This window comes from Denticeps clupeoides, chromosome 11, assembly GCF_900700375.1.
Source record: "Denticeps clupeoides chromosome 11, fDenClu1.1, whole genome shotgun sequence".
NCBI classification, from domain to species: Eukaryota; Metazoa; Chordata; class Actinopteri; order Clupeiformes; family Denticipitidae; genus Denticeps; species Denticeps clupeoides.
In genome coordinates, this window is record NC_041717.1 from 1,574,517 (window position 1) to 1,593,364 (window position 18,848).

General features: G+C 44.0%; 2 protein-coding genes across 3 annotated transcripts; one reads left to right on the forward strand and one right to left on the reverse strand.

Moving 5' to 3' along the window:
* Positions 1-1,605: 1,605 nt before the first annotated feature.
* On the reverse strand, positions 1,606-6,456 carry fam47e (family with sequence similarity 47 member E). 2 transcript variants are annotated; one of them, XM_028996740.1, is made up of 8 exons: positions 5,993-6,456; positions 5,566-5,902; positions 5,048-5,190; positions 3,736-3,895; positions 3,417-3,611; positions 2,738-2,842; positions 2,432-2,501; positions 1,606-2,033 (listed from the first exon to the last, which is right to left on the reverse strand). In XM_028996740.1, the coding sequence occupies exons 1-8, from the start codon at positions 6,031-6,033 to the stop codon at positions 2,011-2,013; spliced, it is 1,074 nt and encodes a 357-aa protein (XP_028852573.1). In that variant the 5' UTR covers positions 6,034-6,456; the 3' UTR covers positions 1,606-2,010. The 2 variants fall into 2 exon arrangements, with proteins under 2 accessions (XP_028852573.1, XP_028852572.1); XM_028996739.1 differs by having other exon boundaries at positions 2,432-2,509.
* A 5,209-nt stretch (positions 6,457-11,665) lies between these two features.
* scarb2a (scavenger receptor class B, member 2a) lies at positions 11,666-18,571 on the forward strand. Its single transcript, XM_028996133.1, has 13 exons — positions 11,666-12,035; positions 13,477-13,634; positions 13,763-13,910; positions 14,326-14,520; positions 14,922-15,013; positions 15,235-15,354; positions 15,426-15,604; positions 15,988-16,106; positions 16,209-16,282; positions 16,693-16,744; positions 16,827-16,979; positions 17,636-17,683; positions 17,954-18,571. Exons 1-13 carry the CDS (start codon positions 11,913-11,915, stop codon positions 18,083-18,085), a joined length of 1,593 nt encoding a protein of 530 aa, XP_028851966.1. The 5' UTR covers positions 11,666-11,912; the 3' UTR covers positions 18,086-18,571.
* The last annotated feature ends 277 nt before the right edge of the window (positions 18,572-18,848 follow it).

Consider the following 18,848-nt stretch of genomic DNA (forward strand, 5'->3'; position numbering starts at 1 on the left):
CCTGAGCAGCCATGAGCAATATTTTCCCCTTCACCACCTTCCCTGTCATCATATATCCACCATATATATATATATATATATATATATATAGCTTCTTGTTATGACTAGTTGTCCTTGGGTATTTCCTGACAAAAGTCTCACACTGTGTTGCACACAAACCGTTGTTCTTTGTGGCTAAACAGGATAGTTTCTGTTTTTCAAAGATCATGTGAAGGAAGTTTAATGTGTAAACATGAACCCACCCTTAATGCCTGTGGTGTGTAGGAGAAACTCTCCCAGGCTGCACAGTTCAGGGAGTGTGTTGAAGTAGAAGCAGCAGCACATGAGGTCAGAGGTTAAAGGGCACGGCGGTCTCTGGGCAGATGTGTGAAGAACGAAGTAGAACACATACTCTGCTATGGCATTGTTAGACAAAATCAGCCCTGTGTAGCAGTTGGTAGTTATAAGTTTGATTCTGTGTTGTGAATCGCTGTTGCCTCAGTTTTCCTGTGTTCCTTAGTTTACAGTGTTGGAGCAACCGCTGCATAGTATTATCACCGAGGACCGGGATTTGTGAGACTGGTCTGGACAATCTCACAGTGTGTCTATGCACCATGCTGTTGTAGAACTCTACCTATAGAAAGAATTTTGTTGTGTCGTGCTGCTAGTGGAATCGGTGGTGGGCTAGAAGGCTGTTTACCTGAATGTTCTGTTTGAGTGATTGGGACCCTTTATATGTGTGTATGCACCCACTTGCTGCTCCTTTAGGGAAGTCATATACTACCTGGGTTTTGAGTTTATTCCTTTGTGCTTTAGGCCCTTGTGCTGTTCTCATTTTTGTTTAAATAAATATGTTTTCCTTTCGATCGTCGAGTGTTTGCACCTCTTCAATTCTCCAACCTTGTGGCATGACAGATACACAAAGAATGTCAGATGCTTGGTGGTACAATTGCAGAAAAACATCCCAATACAATAAAATATCAAAATGTTGTCAGCAATAACAATGAAAAACTGTTAATTCTGTAATATTTAGTGCATTGCAATGATAACAATAATTCTATCCCAAAATATGTATAATAACAAGTTGAAAAAATGTACCACAAAAGTGTTATAATATCACCACTGTTCGTTAAAGACTGACTTCAGTTTTTGTTTTCTCTATCATAAAAATATTGCTTCATACATGGGTTCAAATTAAATGTGCATATCAGTGCATTGATAATATATAACCAAAGGAAGTCTGACCATATCTTCTCCCACCCCAGTCAGGAGATGGCTGTGTGATGACTGTGTGTTTTGTTATGCTCTTCTCTGAAGTCCATGTGGTGGTTCTACCAAATCTGCTGCCATAGATGGATTAATTTTCTATGGTGTCACATTGTGGGGCTTGACCCATCCTGAAGCCTTTTGAAGCCAGGGACATCCAGTGGAGCTGTTATGGCACGTCATTATTTTAACTGGGACAACAGGAGCTGGATGGGACAAAGCAGCCTCTGCACATGATTCTGTACACAATATTACAGAACAATGTGAGAGACAGTAGATAGATAGAAGCAGTAAACAGACATGAGAAGATAGACAGATAGACAGACAGACAGACAGACAGACTACACATACCCTGTTTATTATCACTGAATTCCTACAGACCCCTTCCAAAAGAAGCCCAGACAACACCCACACAATCACTGCATGCTTCTCTTGACTGAATCACTAAATTGTGCAGTCCAGCCCAGTTACACATTTTATACATGAATTTGTTAATCAGCAACCAGAGAAAACCATGAAACTATATCATCCTTATTATTCACTATTTTTTATTAAAACAGTTCACAGAATTATAGTTTGTACCAGTGGTCCTGAGGAAGGAACAAAATAAACAGACACATCATCAGAAACTCTTAACAAGATTTTTTATGAAATGACCTGACTTTTCTGTGTTTAAAATGTTACAAAATTGAATTAACAGGGACCTCTACAGCACACATAGTTTAGCAGTTCTGTGCTGAAGCTGCCATGTTCTCAAGTTCCTCTTCAGATAACAGAGACGTGAGAAACTGTGGAAAATAATATGATAAATGTTTATTATTTCTAAATTAAAAACACATCAATCAAACGTGAAGTGAAAGTGAAGGTGATATACAGCACAGCATTCGATGCACACAAGAAATGTGTCCTCTGCTTTTAACCCATCACCCTTAGTGAGCAGTGGGCATGGTGTGTGTGGAGACGGTGCTTTGCTCAGTGGCACCTCAGTGCAGCTCAGTGCCACCGTGGCGGATTGGGATTTGAACCAGCAACCTTTGAATGTCTGACCCGTCTATCTCTTTAGATGCAGGTCAGTACAATGCAAAAAATGAGTGATATATGACTATGTCAGTGCTAAATTCACAGTAACCCATCCCAGATTTGTTCAAGATGTTGCTCAAGTTTAGAAGTAAACAGCTGGTCTCACCTTGGGAACCCTGAGTCCATTTGTGCAAATGTATGACTTCAGTGCTTGAATCCCATGACTTTGTTTTAACCTGTCATCCTATCAAACAGATATGATTAAGCAAGGATAAGAAACAAGGTTGAAACAATATTGTAGGAGTGTGGTCATGCTTTACTTCAGTGTTAGTCCTGGCAAGTCCAGTCAGCATTGACCAAATGCACAGATTTGAATAGAACAGAATTGAACCTATCTCAAATAATGAAAGCTAGCCCTGACTAGCTCATTGGCTAATAGCAAAAAAATAACAATATGACCTGTTCCACTTACCAGGACACTGGCCACCACATCTTCTGAAACATCAGGCACGTCTTGATCATCACATGATCTTTGCTTACAGGTTGTTAGATCAAACTTCTTTTTGCTGGTCTCACACTGGTGACATACAAAAAAAATCAGAATTTGTCCAGAAATGGTATTAAAGGTTCCCTATTATGATTTTTTTGGCTTTTATATCAATCTTATTGTTTCCCATATAATGTATCTGAGGTGTCACTGATAAAAATACCACCCCCACACACTGCTCCCCGGGCACCTGTGATTGCTGCCACTGCTCACCAAGGGTGATGGTTGAATGCAGAGGACACATTTCACTGTCTGCAGTGTTTCACAATGACAAGCACTTCACCTTCACTTCACTATAGAAGCGAGTGGGCATTGCTTACGGAAATAAACAATACATTTTTGTAAATTTTTATATCCAATCACAGAGCAACTGCAATGCTTCAAACGGTTTGAGGCCATGATGGTCGGTGGAGATAAGGTTTTAGGGGAGGGGGTGGGAAATTCTCTGGGTGGACAAAGCATGAAAAACGGGAATTGTAATTGTTAATGTCAAAGTCAACATCCTAGACATGTTATAGAATCATATTATTTGTACCAAATTATTTGAAAGGTTATACGGATCAGATACAAAATGAAATTAATTCAGTAAATATTGCAGTCGTACCCATGAGACTTCTGAAGGCCTGTGTTTGGCTGAGGCATTTAGAAGGATGGTGCAGGTTTGGATTTCACCATCCACTGAGCTGTGCAGCAACATCTGTGTGTTCTTGGGTTTGATCGACTGAGAGTTATTCTTCTCATAGCTGCTGGTAAACATTTCCAGGAGAGTAGATTCTGTCAAACCATTGCTCTCACCACCCTGGAGAATGAGCCACAAGAAGACCAAGAGTTATATTATATGTATATAATATTCTACACCTACATGTTGTATCAGTTTTCGTTGCACAGCATCATTAATAAAGTGGATATCAATGTCAGTTTACCAGAGAAAGAACCCAGTCACAAAAGAGCTTGGTGAACTGGTGGATTTCCTTGTCTTGAGATGGGTGATGTAGCTGTTTCATGATGGTCTTCTGCTCTTTGTCATTTCTTTCAGTTGGTTGCTGCCACTTAAAAGGATTCATGGAACAGGACTTCTCAGCTCTTCAAAAAATATACAGACAAAATGTCATTGATGAACATGTGAACATAGCAAAATTGTTTGGCTAAAGTGTGGCTATAATGTATACTTATGATGTATATTGGTGATGTTAGTAGCACAGTGGGAAACACACTCGCCTATGAACCAGAAGATCCAGGTTCAAATCCCACTTACTGCCATTGCGTGATAGAGCAAGAAGCTGTCCCTGTCACTACTGATTGTAAGTCTCTCTGATTAAGGGCGTATGGATCATGGCATAAATGTAAATGTAGGATAAAATGTTTTACTTTTGTATGGTTTAACTTGTCTAGTCACATATTGGATATTGAATTAAAATTGACATTCAGATTCAATTATAGAGAGAAATATATTTAAATCACATTAATTAATCACATTTAAATATACTTTAAATCACATGAAATAATTGTGCTGGTTTGTTTTTAGGAATTCACTGAAGTAAATTCCTTAGTAAATCTGGGATGGGTTGCTGTGGAGTATGAAAATAATCCCACATCATTTCATTGCCACAATATTACATAAAGTGCAATACTTCACAGTGCAGGATCACCCTGGCACTCATAATGGAGGCAAAAATTCATGTAGCCATTTGGAAACTTTTTATTCAATCGATTAATCACTGGGCACTGAAGTAGCTTCACACCATGAAGCACTTCATATCAAATCAAGTGCTTCACAGATATCATTTTTACACGGTGGCCAAATGTAAAGAGCTGCAGGGCTACAGACTGATGGTCTGTCTGTTGTTATTTGGTTAGATGTAGAATGAATGATTTGATAAGAGCTGAGGCTTGTCTCAGAAAGATGGGACCACCACAGGATTCCATCACAAACAAACTCAACGTCAAGCAAAGGGCTTGACCTTAAATGACATTGAAATAAAGTGCTGTTTTGGGAAATTCAAAATATCAAATGACCTCTGAATTATCTGAATAATCTGTGTGAAGAGTTATGCTCCTCTAAATCCTGCTCACTGTCTTTACCCCTTCCAGGTTTTCATGGCCCATGCAGACTTGATCAAGTCTTTATCAAGGCCTTCCAGAGCTGGATCAGGTTTGACAGTGGGCCAGGAGTATAAACCCATTGACCCTGTAACACCTGCTGTAAGACTGAAGACAGGTTTTTGGAATACTTGCATTGGGAATCCGACAGCTGAGTCTTCCGTCTCATCTGCTCTGGGCCTTTCCCCCTCAGGAAGGGTCTTTTCAGGGGAATTTACTGCTGATTCCCTCTTGACGAACATATCAGGCTCTATGACAGATAATACTTGATCAAACACCTGGAAAAAAAGAGAGTAGAACCAAATATTGACAGTCCGCAGAGGGTTGAATATGGGTTGAAATGAATAAAAATAGAAATAACCATTAGATGTTTTGGCTAGAGAGTATTTGGGGTGCTTAGCAATTTTTTGGCATAAATGTGATCCTGTAAATTAGATTAATTTTACAAATGTTACCTACGGTAATTTGGTTAATCATTAAACAAAGAGCCAAGTTTGTGTTTGAGTTGTTTCACTATATTTTCACCCCCTAATACTTTCATCTGTTTTTATAGAAAAAATGTGTAAACGGATTCATTTTATATCGATGCTCTGAAATAATGTGTGAAATTGCCCTCAGTTCACTGAGCGCAGAGGGCAGGTAGAGCAGCTCACCTCTGGAGGCATTCCGCTCTCTAGATGAGGGTACAGAGCAAGGGGATGCTGTGCCAGCTGCTGCTCCACCGCATCTACGTGCTCCCGCCGCTCCTGCCGCAGTGGGTTCTGCTTGGAGAAGCAGGTTATCCTCTTGCTGAAACGCTTCGCCGGTGGCTTCCCGGAACTCATGTCCCCGAATTGGACTACTGTGACCATCCCCTTGCCTGCATCAGTTGGGCTGCCGCCCCTGAAGTCATCGAGACCTGGTTTTATAAAACGCCAGTTCCTTCCAACAACTAATTGTTCCCTGTTGTTGGGATCTTTGTTGGGTTTTGCCAGGAGTCTCTCCTTATACCTGAATTAAAATACAATCGCATTCAGTTCAGCGAGTTCTGTGATCCAATTAACATACTTAAATCATTATCATTAAAGATTCGTTACTCACCACGGGAAAACTGCAGTGCTGGTCCTCACAAGTGCGCTCATGTTTTACCGAAGTTCACTGATTCACTGAGAAAGCAAACCCGACACCCTGGTGTTTGCCGACTCACGCCAGGTTGCCATGGTTTCAAAACAGTCCCCGGTACTTTTCTTTTCTGCCCAAATGACAATGTCACCACTAGAGTGTGCCATGGGGTCAGCCCATCCAGAAACCACGGCAACATGAAAAAAATCTGTGTTTGTGTGCAGGCAGGGTTTTCTATCTCAACACCTTCAGGTTTGTGAAAACTCTAAATTCACTTGGCCTCTTGGGTTTTATTTCATTCAGATTAATATAAATTAATCCATGGATTTTCCCTCAGATTTTTATATCTATATATTTTGATTTTAAAGTGAAAGTGAAGTGATAAATGCTGTAAATGTAAATGTGATTGTGAAACAATGCAGCACAGCACACAGTGACACAGTGAAATGTGTCCTCTGCTTTCAACCATCACCCTTGGTGAGCAGTGGGCAGCCATGACAGGTGTCTGGGGAGCAGTGTGTGCCGACGGTGCTTTGCTCGGTCGCACCTCAGAGGCACTTTGGTTTCCTTAACCACTAGGCCACCGCTTTATTCCCCAATTATTCATGTAAACAGAAGGTATTTTGGCATTTTAAATATTTCATTTACCTGATTATGAGATCTCTGGAGTGGAGAAAGTTTATGTCCATACTATTATCAAGGGAAACCCCAGCCAAGTTATGGGGGATTTCCTTGTTTTCATGACAGATGTAACACATGTTGGTAGTGTTTACCCCGGTCCAATCATCAGATTACTTTTACTTTCAACTGTTAAAATGTAATAATCTGAAATTATGTTTAAAAAAACTCATGTATGTCAACCAATCATATGACTTTTTTAATTTTCACATCCAGTAAGTTGCAAAAACCAGGCAGTTTCATTTCTTTCAGATATTTCTAATGCTTTCCATATTTTAGAATCCTAGTGTATAGGCCCCGACCTTTGGCCTGTACTGTATATTTATGAAGAATGGAACATTCTACACAACCACATAAAGAAAAAGTCCACTGACACAACAAGGCACATCTCCACGTGAATAAATAAGACAAAGACGTTCGCTAATATTTGTTCTGCACTTAAGATCCAGGTCATGTATTGACAGATGTTAAGTAAACCTAAAAGACAATATGGGCTTTTATACAGTGTAAATGTGTTTTTAACTTTTTTTTAATTATTTGTTGGAAAAAAAAGGCTTTACATTGAGAGGTCATGTGACCATGTTCCTGTGTTGACCTAAACCAAACTGCCCTGACCTGTTTAAATCCTCCTGTGCTCTTATATGAAACCAGAGGCAGGAAAGGGTACGAATAAATGGCCACCACTGTAATTATGACTATGCCTGTATACTGTTTAAATCTGTATTGGTTATGTATGTACAGTATGGGTTGTATCTACCTTCCTCAACACATTTTACTGTTGACTATTCAAACATTAAGGTCAGCAGTGACCTTAGCGTCCCCAGAGCGTGTCGAATGCATGACTCTCTCTGTGTGTTGCTTATCGCCCCAGAACTGGCTATGAGTAAACTACAACACACTCTACTGGGTGTATCTGTATGAAACATCATTTGTCACAGTAGAGTCAGCTGATTAAAGTCAGCTGATTAAAATTATGATAATATTAAATTAATATTATCAATATTAAAGAAATGATTACCTCACATTTTCACAGAATCTACAGAAGCTGCATTAATGATATGATTATCCTCTATCCCTTAATGTTGACAAGTTTCATATGGAAACTGGATGTTCTGGATATGAGTGAACATACCAGCTTCTCGTAATGGCAGTGAAATATAATGCAAATAGACTCTAATTCCTGCTACCCTCGGTGGTTCGCTGTTTCTGGTATTTATATATGACCTAAAACTGTAAACCGTTCTGCAGAAAGTAGTTTAAAGAACATGGCCAGGAGACTCTTGGGGACTGTCAGTTGTGTGTGTGTGTTTGTCACACAATTTGTACACAGTACAGGACACACCCAACTCAGTAACGGCACACCATGAGCCTGTAAACTGGAGCAAGATCTTTCATTTGATGGGGTTGAACATTTAAAACCAACACATTTATTGTACAAATTCTACAACCTTTTTAGAACTATATTATGCTGCTGATCATTTCTAGGTACTCAGGAACAGTTTAGTCAGGACAACAAGATGGCATTAATGTTCTCTGGAGATCATTTCTCACATGTCCTGACACTGAAAAGACAATAGAGGGAAAACCTTGCATTCAGGACACAGAGAACAAGGGACTTTGGTTTTTGTTTATGAATAATATCTGGCTTTGGTTCAATGAATGGAATTAGATTTTTGCAGCCATATTTTCCATAGAAGGACTCTAGGTATAAAGAGTCAGAGTATAAAAGGACTATGGGTATAAAGAGAGCAATGGGTTATGCACTAATTTCAGTGAGTCCCAATTAAATGAAACTAAGCAGAGTTTTTCTTCCACAGTCCGAATGCTTCTCCATAGCGACATGAAATCCCAGGTTCAAGGAATCTCTTTGTTGGAAATCCAGTCCCTTCTTTTGTTTATAATGATCTGTTGCTTTATTAATCACATTTCCTGAAAAGGGCTGGCAGTCCTCCCAGCCTCCAAATCCCATAGACTTCGCCTGGACAGCAGGCTGGAAGTCTGTGAGAACCAGTGTCCTACATCCCAGAAGCATGTCACACCAGGCCAGCACATTAGCGAGAGAGAGAGATTGATATTGTTCAGATAGTCCTGAATCATGGCGGCAGTATTGGGCAAGGAGGTGTGGGTGACACTTTGTTTTAGAAGGGCGGATTAGATTTCTGACGTTTTTCTTTTTTTTTTTCCCCCAGTATGGAATGAATGGAGGGACGCACTTTCATGGAACAGTAGAAGCAACCTTTTCAGAAGACGACCAGAAGTGAACATGAGCTGCACGTGAATGATTTCCTCAGACCGAGGCACCATTTAACCATTACGCAGTTGCAAATCTGATGCCTGAAACTTTCTTTTTTTAAAAAGATTATGATTATTGCTGGACAGTGGCAGGTAAACGTCAGACCATGCGGCGCTGGGTAAGGTTCAGTGTTTATCCCATTACCAGACAGGTCCAATGGTCTGTTCACTGCTGTTTGAAAAATTGAATTATTGGCCAAGGTTATCGGTGGCGGCTGCAACAGGATTCACAGGGATCAGGGCAGTCAGTCTACGTTAACACGTTCCATCATAGTAACACAGGAACACAAATTTTTCACTTTTTGTTAGTTCGTCCAGATGGGCCAACATGAAACAGGTTTGCCGTAAAAAAAAATAGGTGGTTTGTAGTACCATTTGGTTTTATAACAGACATACGGTCAATTTTCTCTCGGAAAATAGCTGTTGTGCCTTAAAGCTCATGACTGAGCTGCTTAAGGAATGTATAACGCACAGTGTTGTGCCACAAGTCATAACTGCTGGGCAAGAATTGTGGTGAGAAAACAATGAATGAACTGTGGGAAGTGAAGATACGCATTCGGGTCAGCAGAACTTATTCAAAATGATTTACCACATGCACAGAAGTCTCCTTGTTTTGTGACATGAATAGTTGCATTATTCACACCCTAGTCTCGGCCACCAGAACAGGGGGAGGCGGGGGAGCACCATTGTCAGAACCTTTGAACTTACGCAGTTTGTCAGTTGTACCTGGAAGTTCCTCTACAGAAAGATGCTTGTGTACGTTCTAACATGAACGTGGACGTATGATGACGAGCTCTGCAGAAGGGTGGTGAAAACAGCTCAGGGGATCACAGGCACGCCACTCCCAGCAATAATGGACAAAACGAAGAGAATCCTGAAGGACCCCACTGTCACATTTTTACTTTCCTGCCATCAGGCAAGAGGCTCAGGACAATCCACACACGCACAAAAAAAAAAAAAAACACGATTCGGGGACAGTTTCTACCCCAGTAGCCATCAGGCTATTCAACACGCAGTAACTGTGGTTCTCTCTCTATGAGCAATAAATCTATTCTTCACACAATGCGCAATACTGGAACACAAATCAACGTATACTGCATTGTCTACTACACTTTACTACATGCAACGTACTTCACATTATGCACTGACATTCACTTTATGCAACTTAGCCTGTGACTATTATTTATTGCTGCTGCACCACTTGGTCTTCTATGTCTTCTGTGTATCATGCCTTTATGTTCTGTCTGCGTGGGAGGGGTTTTCAAGTACGAATTTCATTGTGCTCTGTACACTGTAGTTTGTACATATAAACTTCAAACTTTAAACACCAAAACTAACCTGCATAGATGCACAGGCCTTGAATAGCCTTGGATTCTGAACAATTAGTGGGGTGTGGTGTCAGTTCATTCATCTCAAACCAACTGTTTGAGAAGTACAGAAGAAGTAGAAGTCCTGTATGGTGCGTGTGATAACATGATTATAATAAATACTACATTTCAAGAGCAGATTAGTCCTCAAAGCATACCCAGGATTCTTTTAAATTCTTTAAATGAGCAGCTTGCCATTGTTTGTGACCCTGCACACCTATATGATTTAAACAGACAGAAGCAGGTACATTTGCCCTGTTTCCTCACAACCTGGTGAAGATTAATTAATTCTGTTTGTTTCGACTTCTTTTGTTTGAACAGATGCCTGCCACCTACGTCCCCAGCATCTTCTGGTCCCAAGAGGCCGTTGTTGAGTTTGGCAATGTGTCACCACAATGCACGCTGCATGTCCCAAATTCACATAGTTTGCTTGGGTCAGGAACAGGTTTTGGTGCAGCTGCGTTTTGTTTGCACAGCCTCTCCGAACAGGCAGGGGTTTTAAACTTCAGCAGGAATCCGGAGCCGCAGAGCGCATGCGTCAGTCAAAAGTCACATTTCTTCCGACGCATCAGTTTCTGGGCTCTCCAAGGACGGGAAGGTTCTCCGGTCCGGTGCAATTAGTGAAATTCCGTACTTTCCCCCCTTCTTCTCCGCGCCCGTCGCTGTGTGAGCGTTTGTGCGGAAAGCTTTTCTCGACGTTTGACGGCCACGCCTCAGATAGCGGGCAGAAACGGGCGACCGGCCACGTGCTCCAGTCCCCCTTTAAACGGGCCCCGCCCCGAAATCAGTCGATCAAATTCGGCATCGCACCCGGCCGCGCTCGGCCAATCGCGTCGCGCCGGGGGTGGTCTCGAGACGGTGGTCCGTGGTGCCCTCGTCCAATGGCGGCGCGGCGCTCTCGGAACAAAGCGGCCCGGGCGAACGCGGTTGGTCGCGGCCGCGGCGCGTTGCTCGCGTCCGCCGACGCCGTTAAGGAGTCGCGGGGACCCCGGCGAGGTGACATAGCGGCGCGGTGTTGGGGTGACACGAGTCCCCTTCCTCAGCCGCAACATGAAGCACTTCCGGCTTCTTGAAAAAAAAAAGCCCTAAACCGGCTCACGAGCCGATATCCGCAGAAGCAAATATTGATATGGGCCAAGTGCCAATTGACTATTATTTCCCCTGATAACATCAGGATGTGCTGATATGAAGCCCCAATAAACTTTGTGTGTGTGTGTGTGTGTGTGTGTATATATGTATGTGTGTGTGTTTTTTCTGACGTCGGCGCTCCTTAAAAAGTGTGAGCTCAGCTCCTCCTCCTCCCCGCAGCCCCGCTCGCCGGATGACGCCTTCATTTGAATCGGATAACAGGGAGGGAGCAGCCCGCGCTGTCAGCCGCCAGTCTTCACCCGGACTCCGCCGCCGCCGGTGACCGATCACACGAGCTCTTCATCGCTACCACCACCACCACCATCATCCCCTCCACCATCATCACCATCGCCACCTCGGCGCGAGTTGAAGTTGAAGAAGAAGAAGAAGAGCACAGCACAGCAGGGCGGAGCCGCGTGTTCGACGACGCCGACATGACGAGGAAATCGTGTAAAATCTACGCGACCGGGATCGTGTGCGCGCACCTGCTGATTTTGGGGATCGCGCTGCATGTGGCCCAGGTCTTCCAGACCATGATCCACAACCGGCTTAAGAAGGTAAGGCTCGTCTCCGGCGGTGGGTCCGGGCAGGGGGGGAAGGGTCTCTCGGCAGCCGCCAGCAGGAGCCGCTTCCCCGTGAAATAGTTGGGATTCTCCCCGCCCCCACCGAGCGCTTTACTGGGGGAACCAGCGAGACGCGCCTCCTCCTCCTCCTCGGCGGCGTTTTCTGTGCCCTCGGGAGCCGCGTTCAGGAACCGGCTGGTCTGGAGCTCGAAGTTGTGTCTCGGAGCGAGAGATGAAGCTGCCGTGCAGCGAACCTCCAGCCCCGCGGGACACTTTTTAATGTGAAATATTCTTCCGTTCGGATCGTGTCCCGCAAGACCGCTTTAAACTCTCGGTTGAATTATTATTATTATTTTGAAAGTGCCACAGCAAGCGGAACGCGTGTTTTTTTTTTTTTTGTTGAAGGGTTCTGCCTTGATCTGTCCCTCCTTGACTCAGAGATCAGGGCTGTGATGCGCCGCCAGAAGACCTTCTCTTTCCAAGGTCTGATAAAGAAGATTCGTCAAATGAAGGCCAGATCGAGGGTCCTTAAAACGAAACATCTCGTCATGTGTAGTTATTTCGACCTGGTGAAACAAACCACACGAAATAAGCAGGAGCAGGCAGCCGAAGTGAAAGTTTAATAAATGGCATTGAACGACCTTAATTTGAAAAATCCTTACAAATAAAGCGAAGTTGTCAAGAGGCCATTACAAACAGCATTTACACATTTTTCTCCATTTCACATTTGGTTTTTGATTCCACCGCACACACTATTAATTTCCTGAGGAGCGTCACGGATGGATGGATGGACTGAGATGGGGACCGTCCATCCAAAGGTCCGAGACGGGACTCTACTTGTCTTCTGCTGGGAGTCCAGATCTCGTGGTCGCTGATCGGATGTGTGTGTTGGGCGGACTGTGCTGATGGGTCATGTGATGCGTCTCTGCGTGAAACTCCTGGCGCAATAATAAAAGACCAGATTTCTATAGTTATGTTTCCCTACTTCACTTTGGCACACTTAATATGGTATTGTTGTTTTTTTGTTTTTTTTTCCCCCACTTTTTTCCAAATGTTCACTTTTATTCTTATGTGAAAAAATATCAGTACCTGTTTATTACCGACCTTAGGATGAACTGTAAGCCCGATTTGATCCCAAATGTAGAGACCCGAGTGTCTCTTGTTCCTGCTGTAAATATCTGGTTGGTCAGGGCTCACGTTGCCTCCCCCGTCTTTTCGACCAGATGGTCTGGCCTGGATCGCTAATGCAGTCGTTGTTGGAGACAATATAAAAAAAAACACGATGCAGTGCCTTTTTTTTTTTTTTCTGTTCGTTGTAAAGGAACATCCAGCCCTCCTTTCAGAATCACCAAAATGCTGATCTGTGCCATGCTTATCATTACTTTTCTCTGCTGGAGATCACCTCTGACCTCTAACCCCTGCTGCTGCCTTTTAGGAACTGACTCTGACCCCCGACAGCCGCGTTCTGGATTCCTGGATTAACCCGCCTCCCCCGGTCTACATGCAGTATTACTTCTTCAATGTCACCAACCCAGACGTGATTCTTGCTGGTGGCAAGCCATCGGTCACGCAGATCGGTCCCTACACGTACAGGTGCGCTCACGCTTCGGCCTCACCTGCCCGATCCTCGGGGCATTTCCACTCCGACATGTCATATGGCCCAGGAGTGCCGTTTTATCACATCATGATAATCATGATTCCTTCCTTTGCTGTATTTCCAGGGAATACCGACCTCGGGAGAATGTCACCTTCTTGGAAAACGGAACAAAAATCTTTGCCTTGAATCCTAAAAGCTTTGTGTTTGTGAGGAACATGTCAGTGGGCAATCCTGAAGTGGACCTTTTAACAACAGTTAACATCCCTGTGGTGGTAAGTGTGTGTGTTTCGGATCCATGGCTTTGTTTGTCTGTCTGAGAGACTCCCAGTACGGACCAGTACAAGACACTACTGGTGATCATTTTTTTTTGTCATGTCCTCACCGACAAGGCAGGCCATCCTATGGAGTTTATTTGGTCCCAGAAGTCTAATTAAATTTTTAATTACTGATTAAAATGTTAACTTAATGCAGAGTTTCCACATTATGAGGTCATTAATTTTTTTCAAAAAAACCCAGACTGATTTATTTAAAATATTGTAATATTACTGCATTTTAAAAATGGATGTAAGCATTCTAAAGAAGAAAGCTATTTAAACAATAATGCAAATGTTTTTTTGTTTTTTTTTCATCAAAATGACTCTTGGTCACTTCAAATGAATCCTATTCCTCGTGTTATGCGTGTCTCAGGCGGTGATGAGCGAGCTGAACTCCTACAACTTCTTTCTGCGGACAGTGGTGTCCATGTGGATGACATCCCAGGGTCTTGATCTGTTCATGACCAGGACCGTGGAAGAGATCCTTTGGGGCTTCAAAGATCCACTCATGACCAAGCTGCACACCCTGAAGCCGGAGGTTGACGAGTACTTCGGCCTCATGTACAAGGTGAGCAGCGGCGTCCTCTATTAAAACAGCCAGAAATGAACTGAAATGAGCTGGATGGGTCACGAACTCTAATGAACTACGCATCCCAGTTCATTCCCCCCTCAGCCATGAGAAGCTCATGATAAGGCAGCGTTAAGGCAAGAGTCATAATACACTGCCGGTCAAGACAAACTAGACAAACCCGGCAGACAAGTAGCAGCAATATAACCAATTTTTCAGTGTATGGATTTATTTAGTGTATAGTGTATAAGGTTATTGCACATTAGGCTCACGTATAATATACATTTATTCTATTTTTTTTTGCATTTAAAAGCAAAATCATTATTATCCATCTCTCATGGTAGTCCAGCATATATCTCATGGTGGGTGAGTTGTATTAAAAACCTGTCTAATTTCCACAGAAAAATGGCACGCATGAGGGGGAGTTTGTCTTCCACACCGGAGAACAGGACTACATGGACTACGGGAAAATTGACACTTGGAACGGCCTGCGGTACGGATTCGACTCATTTCCACGTTCGGCTTCGCCCTTTGACATGCTGTGTTTACTTGTTGCCTAACTGTGTGAGGAGCTCGCCAAGCCAAGCATGGGGTGTAAAGTCCAAGGAAAGACCCCTGTGCTCCGCGTGTCCTGAGACGGACGTCTGTGCGTGATTTTTGCGGTTTAGTTTCCAGTTGGTTTTTAATTCATCTTGCTTCCTGTGTCCAAATTAGACACATGTCATGGTGGTCATCCAACCAGAGCAACATGATCAATGGGACCGATGGCAGCGTCTTCCACACGTTCCTGTCCAGAGACGAGCTGCTCTACATCTTCGCTGCCGACCTGTGCAGGTATTTGAACGTTGTGGATGGTGTGGAGTTTCCTTTTGGCCACTCGGTTTTACCGACCTCCTCACGTCCAGGTCCATCCACTTGGCCTACGTGAACGACGAGGAGGTGAAGGGCATCCCGGCTCTCCGCTTTGCTCCCCCATCCGACGTCTTGGAGAGCCCAGACGCGAACCCGGCCAACGCTGGCTTCTGCGTCCCTGCCGGCGACTGCCTGGGCAAAGGCGTGCTGAAAGTCAGCGTCTGCCGAGAAGGTACGTCGGTTCTCCGGCTAGCGAATTCCAGCGTGCCAGAACGCTTTTAATCATTAAACCCGATCGTTGGCCCCAGTTGGATGACCTGTAGTGACTGCAGAGAAGAGCCGCGCTTATCGCAGCAGTTCTGCGGTTTCCTCTTTAAAGCCGGGCGCTGACAATCTCACCGACGCGACATGTGAGCGCCGTGGCGGCCGGGCAGCACGTGCCGCAGGAAGTTGCGTCAAGTCGCTCCTTAAAGAGAAAAGGGTCACGGACGAGAGGACAAACGGGATGTGAAACCGCCGCACTGCGAAGCGGAAACGCCCCGCTGAAGTCTCGCCAACTACGGGAACTGAACCGTAAAACGGTAAATGCAGGACCCTTTTTTTTGTGCTCTGCAGGTGCTCCTATAGTCGTGTCCTTCCCACATTTTTACCAGGCGGACGAAAAGTACATCAATGCCATTGAGGGGATGAGTCCCAACAAGGAAGAACACGAGACGTACCTGGACCTGAACCCGGTACGTGTTTTCTGTTGTGGTTGTAATCGGGGGTCCCGGCGTACAGTTTCAGCCTCTACTGCAGAATATTAAACTTCACTTTTATTTCTTTCTTTTTTACAGACCACGGGCCTTCCCATCCGCGCCTGCAAGAGAGCCCAGCTGAACATCATCCTGAAGAGAGTCGCTGGCTTCCCGTGAGTCTTACTGCATTTACCAGACCTCCCCACGCTGGGCTCCTTTCAATCAGTCCCCCCTGGAGACATTGTCCCGTTCAAGTGTCCTGCTCAGGGACACAATGGTAGTGAGCGGGGTTTGAACCTGGGACTTTGTGGTCTTCTGGTTCGTAGACTAGTGTAGGATATAGTGTAGAATAATAGACGCTTTATGTACGTGCACAGTTGCGCAATGATGCTGTCTTCTGTCCGGTGGTTTTTGTAGCGATTTAGGAAAGAAAGAAATCCAGTTATATAAGAAGTTGTCTTTGTACACGAAGGCAGGGAGGCGTCCGTCTCTCACATGACCCCTCGTAACACCGTAGGCCTTTATTGACAGTCTTGTGCTGTACATTTTCCACCTCTTCTAATCCTTGTCTTTGTCCCTGCAGCAAAACCAAGTTCCTGAATGAAACCATCTTCCCCATCATGTACGTTAACGAGGTACGGAACTCTCTTTCTTCCTCCCCTCCTCTCTGGATATAAACCTTCTTGGATAATCACACACGTGGTCGTCTTTCTTAAGACTGCCACCATAGACGACGGATCGGCGTCGCAGATGAGGACACTCCTGGTCATTGTGACCGTCGTGTCCAACTTCCCCATTATCATCCTGGCAATGGGGGTCATCCTGCTCTTCGTCCTCCTCTTCCTCCTGTGTCGCTCATCTCAGAGAAAGGTGGGTGTTTCGAGTTCTGTGCGCTTGTTGTGGGGACACATTTTAATTAGTTGGGGACATGGGAGGGGGGCTGAGGTTTGAGTGCTTAACATTCTTGTGGTGGGTGTTTTTTTTTTTTTTGTTTTTTTTTAAATCATGACTTTGACTGAATTGATGGTATGAAAACATTGACTAAATTTATACTGCTGATGCTGCCAGTATCGATTTCTGCTTTCTGGGCCAAACAACCAGTAGTCTGACTAGCAGAAATATGCAAAGCCCAGCAGATTTAACGCCAGTTCGACTTTTCCGTTTCCCTCTACTGGTATCATGACCAGTGGTGCACATTTTGCCTCATGTCCATATTTTATATGTTTCTCTCTCGGCTCAGTTGAACTTCATGTTAACACGCATGTTGTCCCATTTTTATTTGAACCTTTGCAATGTTATTTAAATCAGGGCCCTCAGACTCCTGGGGGGGGGGGGGGGGGGGGTCCAGCAACCTCCAGGACTGGAGTCTGAGGGCCGGGTTTGGGCATGATCGATGTCCATTCAGCTGAACGCATGTCAAATAATCCCGATTAACACACTGCAGTCATGTTTCAGGCTTGTAATGCAAGACGTGGATTTTTCCTCATTTTTTTAAACATTTGTTTTCCCTTTCTGTTCCTATTCAGAATGAAGTAAACCGTATTGATTTTACTGAAGCTTTTCATTCTTTTGCTGTAAGTCTTCGTTCCCCCTTTTTATGGTTTCTTTTATTTTCTTGCTAATGTAACCTGTATCATTTTTACATTTAAAGAAAAGAAAATGTAGATATTTCAAGTATGGATTAACAGAATGTGTCTCACTGTTTGTTTTTACATATTTTATTATTTATATGATTGCTGTCAAAGCAAATAATGGCAACTGTCACTCTAGCACTCGAGGCCACTTTGCATGAATGGTCGTGAAACGTTTACTGTTGCAAAAACTATTTTTTGTCTTGTTCACAGACGACAAAAGATGAAACGGCCTACACTCAAGTTAGCGACAAGGCAGATGATTCGGCAGAAAACCGCTCCAGCCAGCCAATGAGGAACGGCTCCTACATCGCCATGTCACCGGTGGAGGCGCAGAAGTGTTGATTTGAGGCCATTGGGCATGGGGGGTGTTGGGCTTTATTTCTTTTGGGTTCCGTTCCCCCCCCTTCCCCCATAGTGCTGTTTATTTTGAGGCTGTCCTCAAAATCCCACTACTTTATTAATGGGGGGGGGGGGTCCTAATACAATAGCCATCCTGCCCGCTCTCTCTCAAGACTCCCTTTATTCCAGCGTGGCCTCCTGAATTTGCCAAACTGCAAAAACGAAACGCTCCCTTCCCAACACTCTGTGCGGTTCCTCTGAGAGGAACCGAGACTCTGAGCCTTCCTCCGACACGTGGAGCAGCGGGAGCCCGACCTGGGTCCACGCCTGCCGTAATCATTTCTACCGCACGCCGTTCTACGACTGGCCCCGGTGCTCCGCCAGAGAGAGAGCGAGAGTGGGTGACCCGATAGATGTCCGTCATCGTCATTTCAGCAGAGCAGCAGTCACCTTTGTGTTTAGTGTGAGGCTGCACTGTTCATGTCAAACTTGTAGCTTTGTTTAGTTTTCTGTTTTTTTTTTTTTTTTTTTTTTACTATTATTATTATTTGAAATTGCTAAAGAACCTTTGTCACCTTTTGTGGCTTAAAATGTTTTTTTGAGGCATCAGGGGACCACTTGCACCTCTCCGGGTCGTCCACATTTCCAGTTGAGAGTTATGCACTAAGAATTGAACGCAACTTTTTCATAATGAAAATGTAAAACTGCATGCGTTCAGAGCCAACAAGTGACACTGGAAAACTTGAACTTTGCCTTACAAATCCTC